General features: G+C 43.7%; 1 protein-coding gene across 3 annotated transcripts; it reads right to left on the minus strand.

Annotated features, from left to right (window-relative positions):
• Nucleotides 1–230: 230 nt before the first annotated feature.
• On the minus strand, nt 231–12,445 carry LOC110521038 (uncharacterized). Of its 3 annotated transcripts, none has more exons than XM_036975543.2 (21): nt 12,341–12,445; nt 12,181–12,257; nt 8,126–8,221; nt 7,926–8,050; nt 7,563–7,706; nt 7,328–7,414; nt 7,084–7,245; nt 6,867–6,963; nt 6,427–6,644; nt 6,108–6,264; nt 5,651–5,859; nt 4,643–4,760; nt 4,306–4,508; nt 3,879–3,993; nt 3,549–3,718; nt 3,247–3,344; nt 3,040–3,170; nt 2,375–2,564; nt 675–813; nt 457–552; nt 231–377 (listed from the first exon to the last, which is right to left on the minus strand). In XM_036975543.2, the coding sequence occupies exons 1-21, from the start codon at nt 12,361–12,363 to the stop codon at nt 291–293; spliced, it is 2,742 nt and encodes a 913-aa protein (XP_036831438.2). In that variant the 5' UTR covers nt 12,364–12,445; the 3' UTR covers nt 231–290. The 3 variants fall into 3 exon arrangements, with proteins under 3 accessions (XP_036831438.2, XP_036831437.2, XP_090088486.1); XM_036975542.2 differs by having other exon boundaries at nt 457–574; XM_090232360.1 differs by lacking the exons at nt 3,879–3,993; nt 4,306–4,508 and having other exon boundaries at nt 457–574.
• Nucleotides 12,446–22,388: the final 9,943 nt, after the last annotated feature.

Genomic DNA, 22,388 nt, shown 5'->3' on the forward strand with positions numbered 1-22,388 from the left:
TCAGTGTTAGCACTGGTCCTGAAATGTTGGAAAGAGTTGAACCAGTGTTAAAATGTTAATACAATTGTATTACTTTATTGAAAAATAGCTTCACTGCCATGACCAAGTGTCAGTGTTCCAACAACTTCTGTTGAGGGGGCACACCATTTGTCAAGTCATCCCTGGACTAGCTAGCTCATTATTCAGCACCACGTTAGAGTTTGAAAGAAATGAGTTCTGAAGGTGCTGACTAAACCAATCGGAATTTATTAAAAATTGTACAATGAAGCATAAACAAATAAATGGAACACTTATTTTCTAAACAAAGTTGGATGAGTCAGACAGAATAATAGGTCCAGATGAGATCCGATGCTGGCTGATGTCTGCAGCTCTGCGACCTAGAACAAGATCATACAAAGGGTCAGGAGGACAGGACGAAGTTCATACTAATGTGGGGGGGAAAACTTATGAACATACTTCTTGAGCCCGTTGGTTTGAGAGGCTTTGCGTTCCTAAGGGGGCTTGCACACTGGCCAGAGCAGATGCCATCAGGTTTGGTGGTGTCGCAGAGGTCTGCATCACAATGAACAAAGATCTATGGAGAGGAGTCAGCGTTTATATATATATATTTTTTTTATGACTCAAGCTAGCGTCACAAAGAACGTAGGCCCTTCAGAGCAACTGGTCTAAATTACTTGTTCTTTCAGGACTGTCTCATCCGTGGTGAAGGTGAACATCTTGACTGAGAAGCGTTTGACGTGAGCGGGTATATGAACCCTGGCGTCTGCAACAACTGGATAGAAGACTATGTAGCGGTCATCAAGATTCTCACAACTGAGGGCAGAAAGAGAATACATTTGCTTTAAATGTTAGGCAACAGAACACCAATTTCTTGGTTAAGTTCAAGTAGTCTCTCCCTGTTTGGTGTGTAGTGACTGAACCTGGGTTCTAATCATTTTTAGCCTGGCTACCCATCCACATCACTCCTGCCATAGGCCATCCCCCACAATGAATGGAGATTGATATAGCAGCAAGAATTCAGGGTGAGTTGTCAGGTTCATATAAAACAAAAGAAATGTCCTCACTGTCAACTGCATTTATTTTCAGCAAAATTAACATGTAAATATTTGTATGAACATAAGATTCAACAACCGAGACAAACTGAACAAGTTCCAGACATGCGATTAACAGAAATGGAGTAGCGTGTCCTTAAAGCCGAGCCAACAGGTCCCAGACGTTCTCAATGGGATCCATCCTCATTGCTGGCAATGGCAGAACTGACATTCCTGTCTTGCAGGAAATCACACACAGAACGAGCAGTATGGCATGGTCATGTCAGGGTACCACATGAGGGAGGAGGATGTCTTCCCTGTAATACACAGCGTTGACGTCATTGTAGGCAATCTCACAAGCTCAGTCTGATGATGCTGTGACACACCGCCCCAGACCATGACGGACCCTCCACCGTCAAATCTATCCCGCTCCAGAGTACAGTCCTCAGTGTAATGCTCATTCCGGTGACAAACGCAAATCTGACCATCACCCCTGGTGAGACAAAACCGCAACTCGGCAGTGAAGAGCACCCTTTGCCAGACCTCTTATCCAGCGATGGTGGGTTTGCACCTATAGGCGACGTTGTTGCCGGTGATGTCTGGTGAGGACCTGCCTTACAGACGTACAAGCCCTCAGTCCAGCCTCTCTCAGCCTCCTGCGAACACTGATGGAGGGATTGTGCTTTCTTGGTGTAACTCGGGCAGTGGTTGCCATCCTGTCCCGCAGGTGTGATGGTCGGATGTACAAATCCTGTGCAGGTGTTACACATGGTCTGCCACTGTGAGGACGTTCAGCTGTCTGTCCTGTAGCGCCGTCTTAGGCATCTCACAGTACGGATGTCGCAATTTATTGCCCTGGCCATGTTTGCAGTCCTCATGCCACCTTGCAGCACGCCTAAGGCACGTTCACGCAGATGAGCAGGGACCCTGGGAATCTTTCTTGGTGTTTTTCCAGAGTCAGTAGAAAGGCCTCTAGTGGCCAACATTTTCATAATGGTCACCTTAATTGTCTAACATTTGTAAGCGTCTTAACCCTTCCACTGGTGCATGTTCACTAATTGTTTAGGGTTCAATGAACAAGCAGGGGAAAGTGTTTAAACCCTTTGCAATGATGATCTGTGAAGTTATTTGGATTTTTACAAATTCTTTGAAAGACAGGGTCCTGAAAATGGGACGTTTACTTTTTTTGCCCAGTGTGCAGACAAGCAAACTGCTGGCAACAAGAAATTAAGACAAGTAGACCCTTAATGTTTAAATCCTAGTAACTGCAACCCTAGTCATGTCACTTGGTTATCCTGCCCAAGACAAGTCTCAGTTTGTATATCAAAAGTCATGCTAGCTACCGGTCCACAATGAGGTCCCAGCTAGGTAGAGTGGTCCTGTCCTCATGTAGAGTTGCCCAGCAGTTCTCCAAGACCAGTGCAATCCGAGGGTCAGTAGACCGCATCAGCTCCACTTCAAAATACAGAGGCTGTTGCAAGTACTTCACCACTGGGTAGTCCTCGGTTTGGTAGAATATGTCATAAGACACCTCTGAAAACAGATAAATAGAAATATCACATGAGCCAAGAGGTGTAGACCTTGCAAATACTTAAAATGCAGTTTTAAAAATAACTACAAAATAAATAAAAGTACCAAATAATTAAAGAAAAGCAGTAAAATAGCAGCTAGGCTATAAACCGGTACAGAGTCAATGTACAGGGGCACCGGTTAGTCGATGTAATATGTACAAGTAGGTAGAGTTATTAAAGTGTGGGGGGTGCAAAAAGTCAGGGTAGCCATGTGATTAGATGTAAAAATATTTTTGATAATTCATTAACATCACTTTCAGGGAATGGGGAAACTTAACAGCTTCTACCCCCACAGCCATAAGATTTGTTAAGACATCTATGGTTGGAAAAATTGAGCCTACTTAAGTTTAGGTTTAAGGTAAAAATGTAACCTCAACATTCAGTGAATAGAACACCCATATTGGGACAGGGTTGCACCCAAACTAGTCTAGTTTTACCCTGGGCTAGTCTCATTTGGACCACTAGTTGTCCCACTCCAGGATCAGCCTTGGGGTCGCTGTTCCTTGGCCTAGTACGGAATGCCATGGTCTCAGTGTCGTTGACCAGGTAGTAGCAGGAGACTGTGTGCCTGAAAGAATCAGTCAAACCAGTGAGGGATATGCATATGACTGAGGGGTGGTCACAACATAGTGGCACATTCTTACCGATAGTCTGGATTGATTAGACCTTTCCTACTTTGATGTTTGCCCATGCTGTGGTGCATGGCGATTTCATTCTCGTACACCATGACATTGTCGAAGAACTACAAAGAGAGGGGAGGCCTATTAGAGCTGCAAACTTATCAGTACATGTACAGTACAGAAAGGTAAAGTCTAGACAACTGGGCCTGTGTCAGCGCAGGAGTGCTAACATAGGTGCAAATACCCCCTGCAATTAGAAACTGGGTCACAGCTCAGCACTCCTAATCTGAGACACTTTACAACTATGGGCCCAGAAACAGTCTCACTGTTCTGGTGGTGCCACAGGAGTTGAGGTTGAAGGAGAAGAAAGCAAAGCGGTCATTGCTGAAGACCGGTTTACATGACTGGTCACTCAAGGTCAGGTATTTGGGGTTTAGGTTGCGAACAGATTCCACCTTCACTGCCAGTGCAGTCACTGTGCCATTGGGGTAGCACTCTGAAATAAAAGCAAAGTGTTCAACAAAGCAAGTGTAGAAAAGGTAGTGCACCCTTACTCAAGTCAACATGCTGTTCTTGTATTATTTAAAAATCAGCTCTTAAGCTTTCCAATAGTCTTAGTCAAGTATAAAGCATTTGACTTAAAATTGAAAACAAACCAGTCATGGTCAAGGGGAAGTTGCAGGCAAGCGAGAGGTCGTTGAGTTGCCACATGTTAGGGGTCTCCAAGAGCAACAAGTCTACTCTGGCTCTGATAGAGTCAGACTGCACCGCCTTAAAATAAAAAAAATCATTCAGAGGTAGGCAAGTACGATTTAGCAGCTGGACAAGATTAAACTGATGGTCAGGAACAGTCACTGCTAATTGGCACCAAGTAAGCTAAACTTCAAAACATGTTACATTAAGACAACGTGGAAATGTACAAATCCAGAAACGGGGACAAAAGTCTGACAACCCCTGGCTTGTTAGGTAGTGCAATAAAAAGTTAGCTGATCCACATGCGTCACCATTGTTACACAAGTTTGGCTTGCAAGGGTAGTGTAGTGGTATTAGAGCTACAAGTAAACATGAGCAGACACCTCATACCTCAAAAACTGTATCAGGAGCGGTGTACGGCACTACGATACTGACGTGAGTGTTGTTGTCAGTGAGACTATACAGCTCAGTGTCTAGCTCCCTCCATGAACCAGCATGAAGCATCATGATCTGGAAGTTATCCCCTTGGCTCCCATATTTGACAGAAATGTAGAAATTGTCCTGGTCACAGAATCCAGTGGTCGTGGGAAGAACTAAAGGGGTAAAGCTTAAATTCAGTTCTGTCATGATCTGAAGCACCTGGCTGGGTGCATGTAATATGATGCCCAACATCCTTGAGTCATTCTACTGAAGGGAGCTAGAGGAGATTTAACCCAAGTGGCCTTACCAACATCTTCCAGGGAGGCCTCCAGCTCTGCAGGGTGGGGGAATGGGATTTGTTCAGGCAGGATGAGCAGACCGAAGACCAGAGGGAGGAAGTAGACAGTTGTCAAGGGATTAGGGTTCTGCAGATTGTGGAAGAAAAGAAAAAAAAAAAAAGAACAGCATTACATGTTGGTAGTGTTCTGCATGTCAGGTCTGCACAACGCATCACCAGGGGCAAACTACCTGCCCTCCAGGACACCTACACCACCCGATGTCACAGGAAAGCCATAAAGATCATCAAGGACAACAACCACCCGAGCCACTGCCTGTTCACCCCGCTATCATCCAGAAGGCGAGGTCAGTACAGGTGCATCAAAGCTGGGACCGAGAGACTGAAAAACAGCTTCTATCTCAAGGCCATCAGACTGTTAAACAGCCACCACTAACATTGAGTGGCTGCTGCCAACACACTGACTCAACTCCAGCCACTTTAATAATGGGAATTGATGTAAAATATATCACTAGCCACTTTAAACAATGCTACTTAATATAATGTTTACATACATTATTTCTCTCATGTATATGTATATACTGTACTCTATATCTACTACTGCATCTTTATGTGACACATGCATCACTAGCCACTTTGTTTACATACTCATCTCATATGTATATACTGTACTCGATAGCATCTACTGCATCTTGCCTATGCTGCTCTGTACCATCACTCATTCATATATCTTTATGTACATATTCTTTATCCCTTTACACTTGTGTGTATAAGGTAGTCGTTTTGGAATTGTTAGCTAGATTACTCGTTGGTTATTACTGCATTGTCAGAACTAGAAGCACAAGCATTTTGCTACACTCGCATTAACATCTGCTAACCATGTGTATGTGACAAATAAAATTGGATTTTTATCTTTTCAAGTACTCTAAACTGAAAATCCCAAAATGTTACTTTACGAGACTTATACTGGCATAAATATATTTACAACATTCTACAATCGATTTGACCAAAGGGACTTACATGTTTCAGGACAACTTCATCCGAGAAGGGCACTTGTAGCGAGAAGGTCTTTGAGCTGTTGGCGAAGCGGTGCTCCTGAAAGTCAAAGCCTCTGGCATTGCACTCCGTGACAGTCAGCACCCCAGTAGTGAAAGTAATGTTCAGCAGCGACACATCATGGAGGAAGGTCCCTAAGAGGACGTTGAACACCTTCTGCTCAGGAACTCTGTCTAGAAGACAACGGGTAGAGGCCAACATGGGTTAAACAGCTAAGTTTAATGGGGTGTGTTAATGCACAAAACACTGCAGAGAGTAATAGAATTAGAGCCAACATGCCATATTCTACATCAGTGTCATTTTTGTATTAGGGACCAGCAAGCTATGACTTCCTACTTGGGCCAGCACCTGTTTAGACTAGACATTGGGAAACAGTTTAGCACTATACAGCCTGCCTTTACTACAAGTGAAGCAGACTTACTTTCAGTAACATGTGGAGGTCTGGGCATCAGAGGGGTAGTGATGGGAAAGAGGACTTTATATCGCGTGTCAGCCTGTGTGTCTTCTGCCCTCCACAGCAACTCAAGCATGGGTTCAACAGTGTAGGTTATGTGGTATGAATAATCTGGGGCGTGACTCTGCACTCAGAATGAGGTAATTACAAATCAGGTAAATAATGTAATCTTAAGAGGGTTGTGTTCAGTGGGCACCAAACAGATGAAAAGGGACTAGTCCAAAATGCTAATTAACCATTGCAAATTATTAGTTGTGCCGTAATGAAAATGTAAGTCATGTCAGACCTTGTAGTAGCCATCAGGTGACCCCACAGGAAGCTCAATGACAACATGAGACTCTGTGATTGACAGCTTGTAGCGTCTGATGGCCATCATGGTTTTGTCCAACCTCTGGCCATCGATGCCCATGTGAGTCTCCAGGATCTTGAAGGCGCTAGAGATCAGCGGGGGGATGCGGCGAGGCACGTACCAGGTGATCACCTCATCAGTGAAGACCAAGCCACCTGCAGAGGAAGAAAATGAGCAGTTCCATAGGCACATCGATTAGTGATCCTCAATGCTAAGTTGCCCCAGCTCAGTGGCGAACCTGCCAATCCAGGGATTTCACCAATCAGTTTAGTCAGGTGTGATACATGAAGCTGGGACAAAACCCCTATGCTACAGCAGTACTCCAAGCAGGAATGAAAACATAGTGAGAGTCCCATTTAAACAGCATATACACATACCTGTAGGACAGGCAGCAGCTGCAACTATGATGGCCAGCCTGCGAACCTGCTTGTAGTAAGTGGACACACTGAAGACCTCCATGGGAACTCCTGCCACCTGGGGAGAGAAGGAAAATTATCCTCCTACATGACAGGCATATTCTAGCCAATAAATGTCTGCCATGCTAACAGGGAAGTGATACACCAGGATGCAGAAGATGCTTGGGCAGAGGCTCACTTCTTCAGCGTAGGTCTCCGGCATGTTGTAGGGGCTTCGCAACACCAGTCTTGTTGGGGTAGTCATTGCACCGTAACCAGCTCGGTGAGCATCCTTCAGCACCATGACCTTCGAGTCAGGGGTGTGAAATGTCATCTTCCAGATGCTGTTTGGCTCAACGGCCTGTCAAGGGAAAATAGCAACTCAGTTCAGACAAGTCATTCTTGCCAGCTGTATAAAAACTAAACCTATTCATGAGACATACGTCGGGGATGGCATCCTGCCAGGTCTCTTGAACTTTCTGGCCATCCATGGTGACTGGGACTTCTGGAGTGACCATGAGGGTTGACACCTGAGGGACAGAGCAAGTCTTCAAAGCGTGCTCAGTAAATTCTAAACCCAACCATTGCCTGCCAGCACCCCCCAGGATCCAAATGTACTGTAAAGCCATGTATTGATATGGCCACCTGAAAATCTAGGGATGATCAGGATTGCCTCACCTCCATGTAGTTCCTGTCACAGAGAATTTCCCGGGACGCCCAGCGGGAGTAGCTGCATGTCTCGGTCACGTCACGCTGGACCTTCTTTGACAGGCCATCGCCATACATTTGGAATCGCAGGCCAAGGTTAAATGTCTCATCCGCCTATGGAACAAATTTAGTACTGGGTCAAGTTCATTACGCACTAAACATAACTGGCTGAAACAGGGGTTGAATACCTAGAACGCTGGTAGTGCTGCAAGAGCTTTTGACATTTTTCCTAAATGAATACGCATTAGTGATTCAAGGAGTTAAAACAGACACCAGATCAAGAAACCCCCTCAAGTTGTCATTTGTGAACTTCAATGTCCCTTTAAGATTTACCTGGTTGTCAACATAACAGCCCAACAAGGACACAAAGACTTTTGTATTCCCCCAAGGGTCAGAGTCCATGCTGTATCCACACTGGGCAGCCAAGGTGGGCGACAACGGTATAATGTCAGTGCCATCTGAAAGCACAGTGGTGGATAAGAGCAGAGCAGATTTGAGTGTAACGTTCACATAAACATGGAGAATCTACTCACTGATGGCAGCAATTTCTAGCTGGCTCCCCACAGCCAGAGCTTCGTCCAATGTTAGCCTCATGATATTCCAAAGGCACTCAGACCTCAAACCGCCATCTGTTTGGAGAGAAGGTGCCAGTAAGTCATATTGATCAGTGTTAAGTAGGTACAGATGCAGTACAGGCAAAAATTATACAACTTAGATCTTTTGGGGTAGCAGTCAGATATGTTCTGTCTTGTCCCATGTCTCATTTTTTCTTCGCATATATTTTGAATCTCAATCTACAGACTGAACATGCTCTCCTGCAACCCATCTCACCCAATGTGGTATGGATCTAATATTTTTTTTATACTTGAGAAATGGAACCCCGTTCAGAAGCTAGCCAGCTAACGGCTAGTAGTCAGCCACTGCTAGCGGTCATCACCATTGACTCAGACATCACTCGATATCAAACCAGAGCATATCAGACTGCTTTTTCTCTACTACATCTACGGATTTCTACTGCAAGCTCTGAACTTTTACTCTGGATCATCACAGCTAGCTAGCTGCTATCCGAGTGGCTACTCCTGGCTAACGTCTGTCCTGAAGCAAGCGACACTTAGCCTCGAGCTATCGAATATCCCGGCTAGCCGAAGAGATCCAGACAATTCCTGGGGTTCAATAAATTTTGCCAATTGACTTGGACCATTTGCTGCCGACACGGAACGCCGCCAATCCATCACGACTGGTCTGCCGATGTAACCGGCCGAGGGGGTTACTTCAGACTCTCCCGTTGCGACATCCGAGGCCCATCTGCTAGCTGTCTGAAATTGCCATGCCTCCAGGTCACCTAGTTACTCACTGGACCCTACGATCACTCGGCTACACATACCTCTCCCTATTTTCAAGATGGCTTGTCTACTGCTGTTTTGGTTAGTCTTACTTCACTGGAGAGCCTCCAGCCCTGCTCAATATGCCTTAGCTAGCCCTTTTGTTCCACCCCCCACACATGCAGTGACCTCACCTGGCTTAAAAGGAGCATCTAGAGACAAAACCTCTCATCGTCACTCAATGACTAGGCTTACCTCCACTATACTCGCATCCTACCACACCCTTGTCGGTACATTATGCCTTGAATCTATTCTACCACACCTAGAAATCTGCTCCTTTTACTCTGTTCCGAAAGCACTAGACAACCAGTTATTTTGGCCTTCAGCCATCATTTTATCCTACTCCTCCGGTGATGTAGAGGTTAACCAAGAAGGCCCTGCAGCTCCCAGCATCACTCCCATTCCCCAGGCGCTCTCATTGGTTGACTTCTGTAACCGTAAAAGCATTGTTTCATGCATGTTAACTTTAGAAGCCTCAAGTTGATTTATTCACTGCTTTAGCACACTCCGCCAACCCGTATGTCCTAGCCGTTTCTGAATCCTGGCTTAGGAAGGCCACCAATGACCATCCCTAACTATAGCATTTCCGACAAGATAGAACTGCCAAAGGGAGCAGAGTTGCAATCTACTACAGAGCTAGCATGACAGAACTATGCAGGCTATCCAGGTCTGTGCCCAAATAAGTCAAGCTTCTACTTAAAAAAACACCTTTCCAGAAACAAGTTTCTCACTGCTTGTTAGACCCCCTTCAGCCCGAAGCTGGTCCCTGGACACCCCATCTATCTTCAGAGTTTGTACGGTTAGGTGACCTTAGCTGGGACATGCTTAACATCCCAGCCATCCTACAATCTAAGCTAGATGCCCTCAATCTCACAAATGATCAATGAACCTACCAAGTACAAACCCAAACCCGTGAACACGGGAACACTCAGATATAATCCTTACCAACTTGCCCTCTAAATACACCTCTGCTGTCTTCAACCAGGATCTCAGTGATCACTGCCTCATTGCCCGTAGTGGGTCCACAGTCAAACAAAAACCCCTCACTGTCAAACACTCCCTAAAACACTTCAGCGAGCAGGCCTTTCTAATTGACCTGGCCCAGGTATCCTGGAAGGATATTGACCTCATCCCGTCAGTGGAGGATGCCTGGGCGCTCTTCAAAAGTGCTTTCCTCACCATCTTAAATAAGCATGCCCCATTCTAAAAATATATAGAACTAAGACCCGATATAACCCTTAGTTCACCCCAGACTTAACTGGGGGGGGGGGGGGGGGGGGGGGTCTAGCGTCGCATAGCCCCCACGATATGCAACTTTTCAGGGAAGTCAGGAACCAATATACTCAGTCGGTTAGAAACGCTAAGGCTAGCGTTTTCAAACAAAAATGTGCTCCTTGTAGCACTATCTCCAAAAAGATCTGGGACACTAAGGTCAATGGAGAATAAGAGCACCTCCTCCCAGCTGCCCACTGCACTGAGGATAGGAAACACTCACCACTGATAAAGCTACGATTATTGATAATTTCAATATGCATTTTTCTACAGCTGGCCATTCTTTCAACCTGGCAACCCCTACCCCGGCCAACACCTCAGCACCCTGCCCAAACCCCCACCCATTTCTCCTTCACCCAAAATTATGAAAGAGCTGCAAATCAGCTGGGCAAAACAATATGGACCTCAAATTATCTGCCAACATTTTTGCAGCCCCTATTCAACCTCCTTGGTATCGTATGAGATCCCCAAAGTTTGGAACGCTGCCGCGGTCATCCCCCTCTTAAAAGGTGGAGACACTCGACCAAAACTGTTATAGACCTATATCTATCCGGTCCTGCCTTTCAAAAAAAAAATCAAAATCAAAAGCCAAGTTAACAAACAGATCACCAACAATTTCAAATCCCACAGTCCCTTCACTATGCAAACTGGTTTCCAAGCTGGTCATGGGTGCACCTCAGCCATGCTCAAGGTCCTAAACGATATCATAACCGCCATCAAATAAAGACAATACTGTGCGGCCGTATTCATCAACCTGGCCAAGAATTTCGACTCTGTCAATCACCGCATTCTTATTGGCAGACTCAATAGCTCTCAAATGACTGCCTCACCAACTACTTCTCAGATAGAGTTAAGTGTCAAATCTGAGGGCCTGTTGTCCGGACCTCTGGCAGTCTCTGGGGGTTTCACAGGGTTCAGTTCAGGACAACTCTTTTTTTCTGTATATAGCAATGATATCGCCCTTGCTGCTGGTGATTCTCTAATCCACCTCTACGCCGATGACACCATTCTGTATACTTCTGGCCCTTCTTTGGACACTGTGCTAACAAACCTCCAAACGAGCTTCAACGCCATACAACACTCCTTCCGTGGCATCCAACTGCTTTTAAAATGAGAGTAAAACTAATTGCATGCTCAGATTTCTGCTCGCACCTTCCCGCCCGAATAGCATCACTACTCTGGACAGTTCTGACCTAGAATATGTGGACAACTACCTAGGTGTCAGGTTAGACTACTCTCCTTCCAGACTCACATTAAGCAACTCCAATCCAAAGTTAAAATCTAGAATCAGATTCCTATTTCACAACAATGCCTCCTTCACTCATGCCACCAAACATACCCTCATAAAACTGAATATCCTTCCAGTCCTTGACTTCAGCGACATCATTTACAAAATAGCCTCCAACACTACTCAGCAAATTGGATGCAGTCTATCACAGTGCCACCGGTTTTGTCACAAAAGCCCCATACACACTACCCACCACTGCAACCTGTACGCTCTTGTTGGCTGACTATCCTTCCAATCCTTGACTGGAACAAATCGTAAAAATCTCTGAAGCTGGAGTCTTACAGCTCCCTCCAACTTTAAGTATCAGTTGTCAGAGCAGCTTACCAATCAATGTACACAGCCAATCTGTAAACAGCACACCCAACTACCTCACCCTCATTACTTACCCTCTTGCACCCCAGTATCTCTACTTGCACATCTATCATGCCAGTGTTATTCATGCTAAATTGTAATTACTTCACCTCTATGGCCGATTTATTGCCTACCTCCCTACATTTGCAAAATAAATATATACACATATTTTTCTATTGTGTTATTGACTGTACATTTGTTTATGTACAACTGTTGTTTTTGTCGCAGTTCTAAATGAGAACTTGTTCTCAACTGGCCTACCTGGTTAAATCAAAATAAATTAGGTAGCACTAACCTGGATGTGAACTGGGCTTGGAACTAGGACTCTGGAACAGACCAGCGACTGCAACAGCTAGCAAAATCCATGTCACACTAAGATAATACAAAAATATATAACTCATTAACATTTCCAGATGTAACAAGTACACTGCATAAGAAAAGCTCAGAAGACTTACAAACATTCAAAAACATGCATCATGCAAAAAGGGAGCTTTGGCCTGTAAGTGGCCCAACACTGTTAAACAACCAAGCACAGCCCAGCTGTAAACTATACCACTGGAACACAGTAATTGATGTCGCATGTGGCCCTCCCCAGGTGTTTTATCTGGTAGCCAATCACACTGGCAGCAAGTGACAGTCATTAGCAATTAACAGCCCACATTCACAGCATGTTAGCTGTAATCAGAGGGCAGAACGGTCAGAAAGAAATGTGTTACATAGAACTGACATGCTTCTCTGTCATGTAGAGTAAATGTGTTTGAGAGCCTTCCCTTTATATTTCTGCAAATGTACGTTTTTAATTCCATCTAGCTTTTTTTTATTATTCCTTTTATTATTCTAATTTATGTCACATTCAACTGTATCAAACACATCAAACATATGGAAACCACGTTTGACTCCGTTCCATTAATTCCATTCCATTCATTCCAATGAGCCCGTCCTCCTATAGCTCCTCCCACCAGCCTCCACTGCTCCCTACCTATCTATTCTGTCTGTCTATTCTCCAGAAGCACCACCGCAACACATCAGCTTTTTGAATTCGGACACTGTGGTTGGATTTACAAGTAGTTTATCTTTGAAATGGTGGATAATACTTGTATGTTTGAGGAATTTTAATGATGGGATTTCTGTTGTTTTGAATTTGGCGCCCTGCAATTTCACTGGCTGTTGTCAAGGTGGGACGCTAGCTTCAAACTTATACCAGAGAGGTTAACTTCTTGGTGACAGGGTTTAGTATTTTCACGCCCGGATGAAATGCATGCCCATGTTCAACTGCCTGCTACTCATCCCCAAAAGATAAGATATGCATATTATTAGTGGATTTGGATAGAAAACACCCTGACGTTTCTAAAACTGTTTGAATCATGTCTGTGAGTATAACAAAACTTAATTAGCAGGCGAAACCCCAAGGACAAACAGTTCAGATTTGATTTTTGAGGTCACTCTCTTTTCAATGTCTTTTCAATGTCACTCTCTTTTCAATTGGGAATCCAGATTTCTAAGGGACCTTCATGCAGTTCCTATCGCTTCCACTCGATGTTAACAGTCTTTAGAAATTGGTTGAGGTTTTTCCTTTGTGTAATGAAGAAGTACGGCCAACTTGAACGAGGGTAACTTGAAGTGTACTGTTTGATAGAGACGCGTGACCTGAAAGCATGCTACAGTTTGTTTTCCTCCTGTATTGAACACAGATCATCCCATCTTCAATTTTATCGATTATTTACATTAAAAGACACCTAAAGTTGTATTACAAAAGTAGTTTGAAAGGTTTTGGCAAAGTTTACAGGTAACTTTTGAGATATTTTGTAGTCACGTTGCACAAGTTGGAACCGGTGTTTTTCTGGATCAAACGCGCCAAATAAATGCACATTTTGGATATATATCGACGGAATTAATCGAATAAAAGGACAATTTGTGATGTTTATGGGACATATTGGAGTGCCAACAAAAGAATCTCATCAAAGGTAAGGCATGAATTATATTTTTATTTCTGCGTTTTGTGTCGCGCCTGCAGGGTTGAAATATGCCTTTCTCTCTTTGTTTACGGAGGCGCTATCCTCAGATAATAGCATCGTTTTCATTCCCCGAAAAGCGTTTTTGACATCTGACATGTTGGCTGGAGTGTAGCTTTAATTTGGTATCTTACATGTGTGATTTCATGAAAGTTTGATTTTTATAGTAATTGATTTGAATTTGGCGCTCTGCATTTTCACTTGCTTTTGGCCAGGTGGGATGCTAGCGTCCCACATATCCCAGAGAGGTCGTCATCAATTAAAGTCTCTCGTACACTTGGTTTCCATTTTATAAAATACATGTTTGGACATTTTTCCGCTGTTCTGGAAAATTCCACCAGATGGTGACTGGCTGCTTATTGCAAATGGACAAAACATCACCAAACGGCATGCCCATTTCTCCTAAATGGAAAAGACTTCGAAGATGATGAGCACAAGTTTGACCAAATGGGCTTTTAGCCCAGAAAAAAAGATGTGTCGAGGTCTCAACGCTTTCTGAGTTAATCTTTAGGATAGGGGACGTTTACGTCCCACTTGGGCAAAAAACTGGGAAAATGCAGCGCGGCAAATTAAAAAAAGTGATATAAAATGTTTACTTTCATTAAATCACACATGTAAGATACTCAATTAAGCACAGAATAGTCGAATGTCACTATAATCTGCAGCATTAACATTTCCCTTCATTGGAACTAAGGGGACTAGCCAGACCCGTGAAAAACATCCCCAGACCACTATTCCTCCTCCACCAAACTTTACAGTGGGCACTATGCATTTGGACCTGTAGCGTTATCCTGGCATCCGCCAAACCCAGATTCGTCCATCAGACTGCCATGTGGTGAAGTGTGATTCATCACTCCAGAGAACGCGTTTCCCCTGCTCCAGAGTCCAATGGTGGCGCACTTTACACCTCTCCAGCAGACGCTTGGCATTGCGCATGTGTGCAGATGCTCGGCGATGGAAACCCATTTCATGAAGATCCCAACGAACAATTCTTGTGCTGACGTAAACTTCCGTAGAAAATGTGCAACACTGTAGAGAGTGTTGCAATTTTTACACTCTACACCCCTCAGTGGTCCCATGCTGTCAGCTTGTGTGGCCTACCACTTTGTGGCTGAGCCATTGTTGCTCCTAGACGTTTCCACTTCACAATAACAGCACTTACAGTTGACCGGGGCAGCTCTAGAAGGGCAGAAATTTGACGAACTGACCGGTTGAAATGGTGGCATCCTATGACCGCTCTTCAGTGAGGACATTCTTCTGCCAATGTTTGTCTATTTGTTATTCTTAACTAGGCAAGTCAGTTAAGAACAAATTCTTATTTACAATGACGGCTTAGGAACAGTGGGTTAACTGCCTTGTTCAGGGGCAGAACGACAGATTCTTACCTTGTCAGCTCAGGGATTCGATCTATCAACCTTTCGGTTACTACTCCAATGCTCTAACCACTGCCTTCTAACTGTGCTAATTTGAGAGGTTTGATGGGGTTATAGAAATGAACTATTAGAATGTTACCTCTATTCCTACATATTTCTATCACCACATTCTATCACCACACGGGGGGCTAGGGTCAGTCTGTTATATCTGGAGTATTTTTCCTGTCTTATCCGGTGTCCTGTGTGAATTTAAGTATGCTCTCTCAAATTCTCTCTTTTTGTCTTTCTTTCTCTCTGAGGACCTGAGCCCTAGGACCATGCCTCAGGACTACCTGGCCTGATGACTCCTTGCTGTCCGCAGTCCACCTCATCGTGCTGCTGCTCCAGTTTCTTTTTTCAATTTTCACCTAACATGACATACCTAAATCTAACTGCCTGTAGCTCAGGACCCTGAAGCAAGGATATCCATTTTCTTGACACCATTTGAAAGGAAACACTTTGAAGTTTCTGGAAATGAGAAATGAATGAAGGAGAATAGGGTACCATCATCAGTGCAAGAGAAAGGCCATACTGTATTTATACAGCCCAGGCGCAGTTTTGGCCACTAGATGGCAGCAGTGCATGTGCAAAGTTTTAGACCGATCCAATGGACCATTGCATATATGTTCAAATGTTGTATCAAGACTGTCCAAATGTGCCTAATTGGTTTATTAATACATTTTCACGTTCATAATTGTTACGGTTTTCTTCTGGTGAAAGAGAGGAGGACCAAAATGCAGCGTGGTTATCTTTATACATCTTTAATGAAAGATGAAAAATACTAACAATATACAAAAACAAGAAACGTACAAAACCGAAACAGCCCTATCTAGTGCAACAAACACAGAGACAGGAACAATCACCTACGAAATACTCAAAGAATATGGCTGCCTAAATATGGTTCCCAATCAGAGACAATGATAAACACCTGCCTCTGATTGAGAACCACTCTAGGCAACCATAGACTTACCTAGAATACTACACTAAACACAATCCCATAAACTACAAAACCCCTAGACAAAACAAACCACATAAATCACCCATGTCACACCCTGGCCTGACCAAAATAATAAAGAAAACACAAAATACTACGGCCAGGGCGTAGTAATAATTGTGAACTCTCCTCAAACAATAGCATGGTATTATTTCACTGTAATATCTACTGTAAATTGGACAGTGCAGTTACATTAACAAGAATGTAAGTTTTCTGCCCATATCAGATATGTCTATGTCCTGGGAAATGTTCATGTCACTTCTAACCCCATGTTAATCGTGTTTTATTTTTTGTTCATTTATAAGTAATTTCCAAGTCTATATAATGTTCAAAAGTGGGGACTGATTGATGGGTTCTGACTTCTAAACTTGAACATATGAAATTTCCTTACTCATGTCACTGAGGGAGAGAACATAGAATGTTTACATTCTGTCAGAATATGTTATTGTTGGACATCAGGGATCCTATTGGAAGGAGAAGGGCCACATTCTGGTAAAAGACAACAGGACAGCCGTGAGTTGGAGAGGAGTGAGGATTTTGGGCCGAGTTCAGGTCAGATGAAGTGAGGAAGAACAGATACTTCTGTCACGCAACAGTGTACTGGCTGTTCAGATGTGTAAGGAGGATACTCAGCATCGGAGAAAGTGTTAAATAACAGTATTTGTGTGATTCCAGCACCTTACCTTGGCCTCCACCACACACTTGCCATATTCATGTGGTCCCCCACACCTCGCACAACGTCGCTGCCCCTTACAGACGCTAGCTGCATGTCCCATGTGCTGACTTAAAGCACCAAAGCGACGCTGGCACAAACTCCCTAACATAAAAGCTGATGAATCCTAGATGTACTCATTTAGGAAGATTCCCTTCAAACTCAGTGTAGTACTTTCTACTCCACCCTCACTTTTCTTACTGCTCATTTGCCTCACCTCAACCACTTTCCCCCGGTCACCTCCTTCTTAAAAACCTCTACAGGATCAGTGTCCCCCCACGGGACTGTTAAGCTAACGTAGGCTAATGTGGTTAACATTTTACAGTATATTACTATGTTTACAACTCCAAGACTTATGGCCTCTATTCTATAATCACACTATGCACACTCTCTTATTTCCATTTCTCGTCGAGAAAAAAATACATTTCAGCTGAAGCTTTTGACTTCATCCATTTCATCTTCTGGTTCCTAAGAGAGTGATAGCACAATACTTCAAAAGTAAAAAACAAAACAAAACATAACAGTATTAATAATGTGTTATTATATATACAAAGACAAAACCAAAGTTTGATAACATGACAATTCCCACTCTCTCTTCACCTGACTATGCCTTCAGGATACTTTTCTGCTGGTTTCCACAAAAATTAAGTCCCTAAAAAAACTAATGCATTCACCATGTCTTCCCTTTTCAGACCACAGGCTCCAAGTGGTGTTCCCAAGCCATGTCATTTTCACTTTGCTCCTCATCTCCTTCCTCCATAGCCACCTGATATACAATTGCGTTGGCCTTATTCAACTTTACCTCCTCTTGAGGTAACTCAGCACTGTATACATTTCAACATCAATGCCCTCAGAAGATGATATCCCAACAATGCTACCAAAGTAACCCCGGCTACTATTAACACTGCCCATGACGCATACTTCACAATACCCCTCATTTGCGCCATAGTCCAGTTCCCATGCTGTTAAAACTTCTTATGGATAGGGGGAAGCATTTTCACATTTGGATGAAAAGCGTGCCCAGAGTAAACTGCCTCCTACTCAGTCCCAGATGCTCCTCTATGCATATTATTAGTAGTATTGGATAGAAAACACTCTGAAGTTTCTAAAAGTGTTTGAATGATGTCTGTGATATAACAGAACTCATATGACAGGCAGAAACCTGAGAAAAAAATCCAACAAGGAAGTGGGAATCTGAGATTTGTAGGTTTTCAACACATTCCCTATTGAATATACAGTGGGATATGGGTCATCTTGCACTTCCTAAGGCTTCCACTAGATGTCAACAGTATTTAAAACATTGTTTCAGGCTTCTATTGTGAAGGAGGCAGAATGAGTCAGAGGTCTGCCAGCAGCCTCGTGACGCGCGGTCATGAGAAAGTTACCTTGCTTTTCTACAGACAAATGAATTCTCCGGTTGGGACATTATTGAACATTTATGATAAAAACATCCTAAAGATTGATTCTATACATCGTTTGATCTGTTTCTACGACCAGTAATATAACTTGTTGGAATTTTCGTCCGACATTTCCGCTGGACTTGCCCACGCCTCATGAGTTTCGAGTTGTTAACTAAACGCCCTAACAAAAGGAGGAATTTGGACATATATCAAATCAAATCAAATGTATTTATATATCCCTTCGTACATCAGCTGATATCTCAAAGTGCTGTACAGAAACCCAGCCTAAAATCCCAAACAGCAAGCAATGCAGGTGTTGAAGCACGTTGGCTAGGAAAAACTCCCTAGAAAGGCCAAAACCTAGGAAGAAACCTAGAGAGGAACCAGGCTATGTGGGGTGGCCAGTCCTCTTCTGCCTGTGCCGGGTGGAGATTATAACAGAACATGGCCAAGATATTCAAATGTTCATAAATGACCAGCATGGTCAAATAATAATAATCACAGGCAGAACAGTTGAAACTGGAGCAGCAGCACGGCCAGGTGGACTAGGGACAGCAAGGAGTCATCATGTCAGGTAGTCCTGAGGCATGGTCCTAGGGCTCAGGTCCTCCGAGAGAGAGAAAGAAAGAAAGAGAGAAAGAGAGAATTAGAGAGAGCATACTTAAATTCACACAGGACACCGGATAGGACAGGAGAAGTACAACAGATATAACAAACTGACCCTAGCCCCCCGACACATATACTACTGCAGTATAAATACTGGAGGCTGAGACAGGAGGGGTCAGGAGACACTGTGGCTCCATCCGAGGACACCCCCGGACAGGGCCAAGCAGGAAGGATATAACCCCACCCACTTTGCCAAAGCACAGCCCCCACACCACTAGAGGGATATCTTCAACCACCAACTTACCATCCTGAGACAAGGCCGAGTATAGCACACAAAGTTCTCCGCCACGGCACAACCCAAGGGGGGGCGCCAACCCAGACAGGAAGATCACATCAGTGACTCAACCCACTCAGGTGACGCACCCCTCCTAGGGATGGTATGAAAGAGCACTAGTAAGCCAGTGACTCAGCCCCTGTAATAGGGTTAGATGCAGAGAATCCCAGTGGAAAGAGGGGAACCGGCCAGGCAGAGACAGCAAGGGCGGTTCGTTGCTCCAGAGCCTTTCCGTTCACCTTCACACTCCTGGGCCAGACTACACTCAATCATATGACCCACTGAAGAGATGAGTCTTCAGTAAAGACTTAAAGGTTGAGACCGAGTTTTCCGTCTCTCACATGGGTAGGCAGACCATTCCATAAAAATGGAGCTCTATAGGAGAAAGCCCTGCCTCCAGCTGTTTGCTTAGAAATTCTAGGGACAATTAGGAGGCCTGCGTCTTGTGACCATAGCGTACGTGTAGGTATGTACGGCAGGACCAAATCGGAGAGATAGGTAGGAGCAAGCCCATGTAATGCTTTGTAGGTTAGCAGTAAAACCTTGAAATCAGCCCTTGCCTTGACACGAAGTCCGTGTAGGGAGGCTAGCACTGGAGTAATATGATCAATTTTTTTGGTTCTAGTCAGGATTCTAGCAGCCGTATTTAGCACTAACTGAAGTTTATTTAGTGCTTTATCCGGGTAGCCGGAAAGTAGAGCATTGCAGTAGTCTAATCTAGAAGTGACAAAAGCATAGATTAATTTTCCTGCATCATTTTTGAACAGAAAGTTTCTGATTTTTGCAATGTTACGTAGATGGAAAAAAGCTGTCCTTGAAACAGTCTTGATATGTTCTTCAAAAGAGAGATCAGGGTCCAGAGTAACGCCAAGGTCCTTCACAGTTTTATTTGAGACGACTGTACAACCATTAAGATTAATTGTCAGATTCAACAGAAGATCTCTTTGTTTCTTGGGACCTAGAACAAGCATCTCTGTTTTGTCCGAGTTTAAAAGTAGAAAGTTTGCAGCCATCCACTTCCTTATGTCTGAAACACATGCTTCTAGCAAGGGCAATTTTGGGGCTTCACCATGTTTCATTGAAATGTACAGCTGTGTGTCATCCGCATAGCAGTGAAAGTTAACATTATGTTTTCGAATAACATCCCCAAGAGGTAAAATATATAGTGAAAACAATAGTGGTCCTAAAACGGAACCTTGAGGAACACCGAAATTTACAGTTGATTTGTCAGAGGACAAACCATTCACAGAGACAAACTGATATCTTTCCGACAGATAAGATCTAAACCAGGCCAGAACTTGTCCGTGTAGACCAATTTGGGTTTCCAATCTCTCCAAAAGAATGTGGTGATCGATGGTATCAAAAGCAGCACTAAGGTCTAGGAGCACGAGGACAGATGCAGAGCCTCGGTCCGATGCCATTAAAATGTCATTTACCACCTTCACAAGTGCCGTCTCAGTGCTATGATGGGGTCTAAAACCAGACTGAAGCATTTCGTATACATTGTTTGTCTTCAGGAAGGCAGTGAGTTGTTGCGCAACAGCCTTTTCTAAAAATTTTGAGAGGAATGAATGATTCGATATAGGCCGATAGTTTTTTATATTTTCTGGGTCAAGGTTTGGCTTTTTCAAGAGAGGCTTTATTACTGCCACTTTTAGTGAGTTTGGTACACATCCGGTGGATAGAGAGCCGTTTATTATGTTCAACATAGGAGGGCCAAGCACAGGAAGCAGCTCTTTCAGTAGTTTAGTTGGAATAGGGTCCAGTATGCAGCTTGAAGGTTTAGAGGCCATGATTATTTTCATCATTGTGTCAAGAGATATAGTACTAAAACACTTGAGCGTCTCTCTTGATCCTAGGTCCTGGCAGAGTTGTGCAGACTCAGGACAACTGAGCTTTGAAGGAATACGCAGATTTAAGGAGGAGTCCGTAATTTGCTTTCTAATAATCATAATCTTTTCCTCAACTTAACTGACTTGCCTAGTAAAATAAATACAAATATTAATAAAAATACCGCAATGTCAATGCATTGCAATGCGCTGGAAAGGAAAGCTCGAACATGACTTTTTTGAGTGCGGTCCACATCACATTCACTTTCAACCCGTAAGTAGCCTGTAAAGATTCCTATTTGTCTTGGTGCATTTCCCCAAAATAATTTTGGGTTAGGACACACATGGTCTGGGGCACAAAGCAAGATTTACAACCGTGGAAGAAACAACCGTTGTACTCCGACACGGTCTCAACACCGTCAATCTGTGTGTATCCATCTATGTGATAAGGCCCAAACGCCTTCTCACCCCTATTCAAAGCATGTTGAATATTTTTTTCTTCATCCTGGGCCAAGTACTCCAACCATTGAATGGACCAACTAGAGTATGACTTGAATTGACGTCGGTAGTTGTCAGGCAATGGAATAGCTATGGATGCTGGAGGTAAAAAGTGTGTACGATAAGTTTTCATGCATGCCGATGCAATAGTTGTACAACTCCAGGGGTCAATTCCTGCATCTTTGATTACCTCTTCTCTGAATCTGAGGCATCCTTCACAAAGTATAACCACACCGTTGTCACAGTATGACTCCATCTCTTTATGGAAATCAAAGGTGTTATGTATGACATACGGTCTTATACCAGGACATGAATCTCTCTCGCTCTTCGGGAGACATTTGATCACACCTGTACATTTCGGGGCTGGGATAACATCCAATATAATGTAGACTCTACTCAGATGTGAAGAAATGAGGAAACCACCCTTTTACAGAGTTTTCAAAACCCAAGGCCTCAGGCATTTGAGCCAATCTCATTGGTAAGAAACTTAAACTGTCAATGTATCTCTGGTTGAAGGCGGGTCTACAAAACACAAGATTTTACTACCTTGAGCTATGACACAACACCTTGTGTTGTTCAAAAGAAGATAGGATTCATAATCTCTAGAATTGTGAGCTATAAATGTGAAGTTTCTGTACTGGGGTTTTCTGAAGTGTTTTAGAAAGAGGAGTGCACAATTGAGCCCCTCTGCCGACCACTTTTCACC

Source organism: Oncorhynchus mykiss, chromosome 4 (assembly GCF_057628025.1).
Source record: "Oncorhynchus mykiss isolate SJ-2025 chromosome 4, ASM5762802v1, whole genome shotgun sequence".
NCBI lineage: Eukaryota > Metazoa > Chordata > Actinopteri > Salmoniformes > Salmonidae > Oncorhynchus > Oncorhynchus mykiss.

Bases quoted from the DNA above. Each gene is read 5' to 3' on its own strand.
- LOC110521038 (XM_036975542.2), bottom strand. From the start codon at position 12,363: ATGATGCATGTTTTTGAATGTTT. The intron at 2,565-3,039 runs GTAAAACTAGAC...ATCTGTTTTCAG, and splicing joins CCAAATGAGACTAGCCCAGG to AGGTGTCTTATGACATATTC. The intron at 575-674 runs GTAATTTAGACC...TCCTCTCCATAG, and splicing joins AGACAGTCCTGAAAGAACAA to ATCTTTGTTCATTGTGATGC.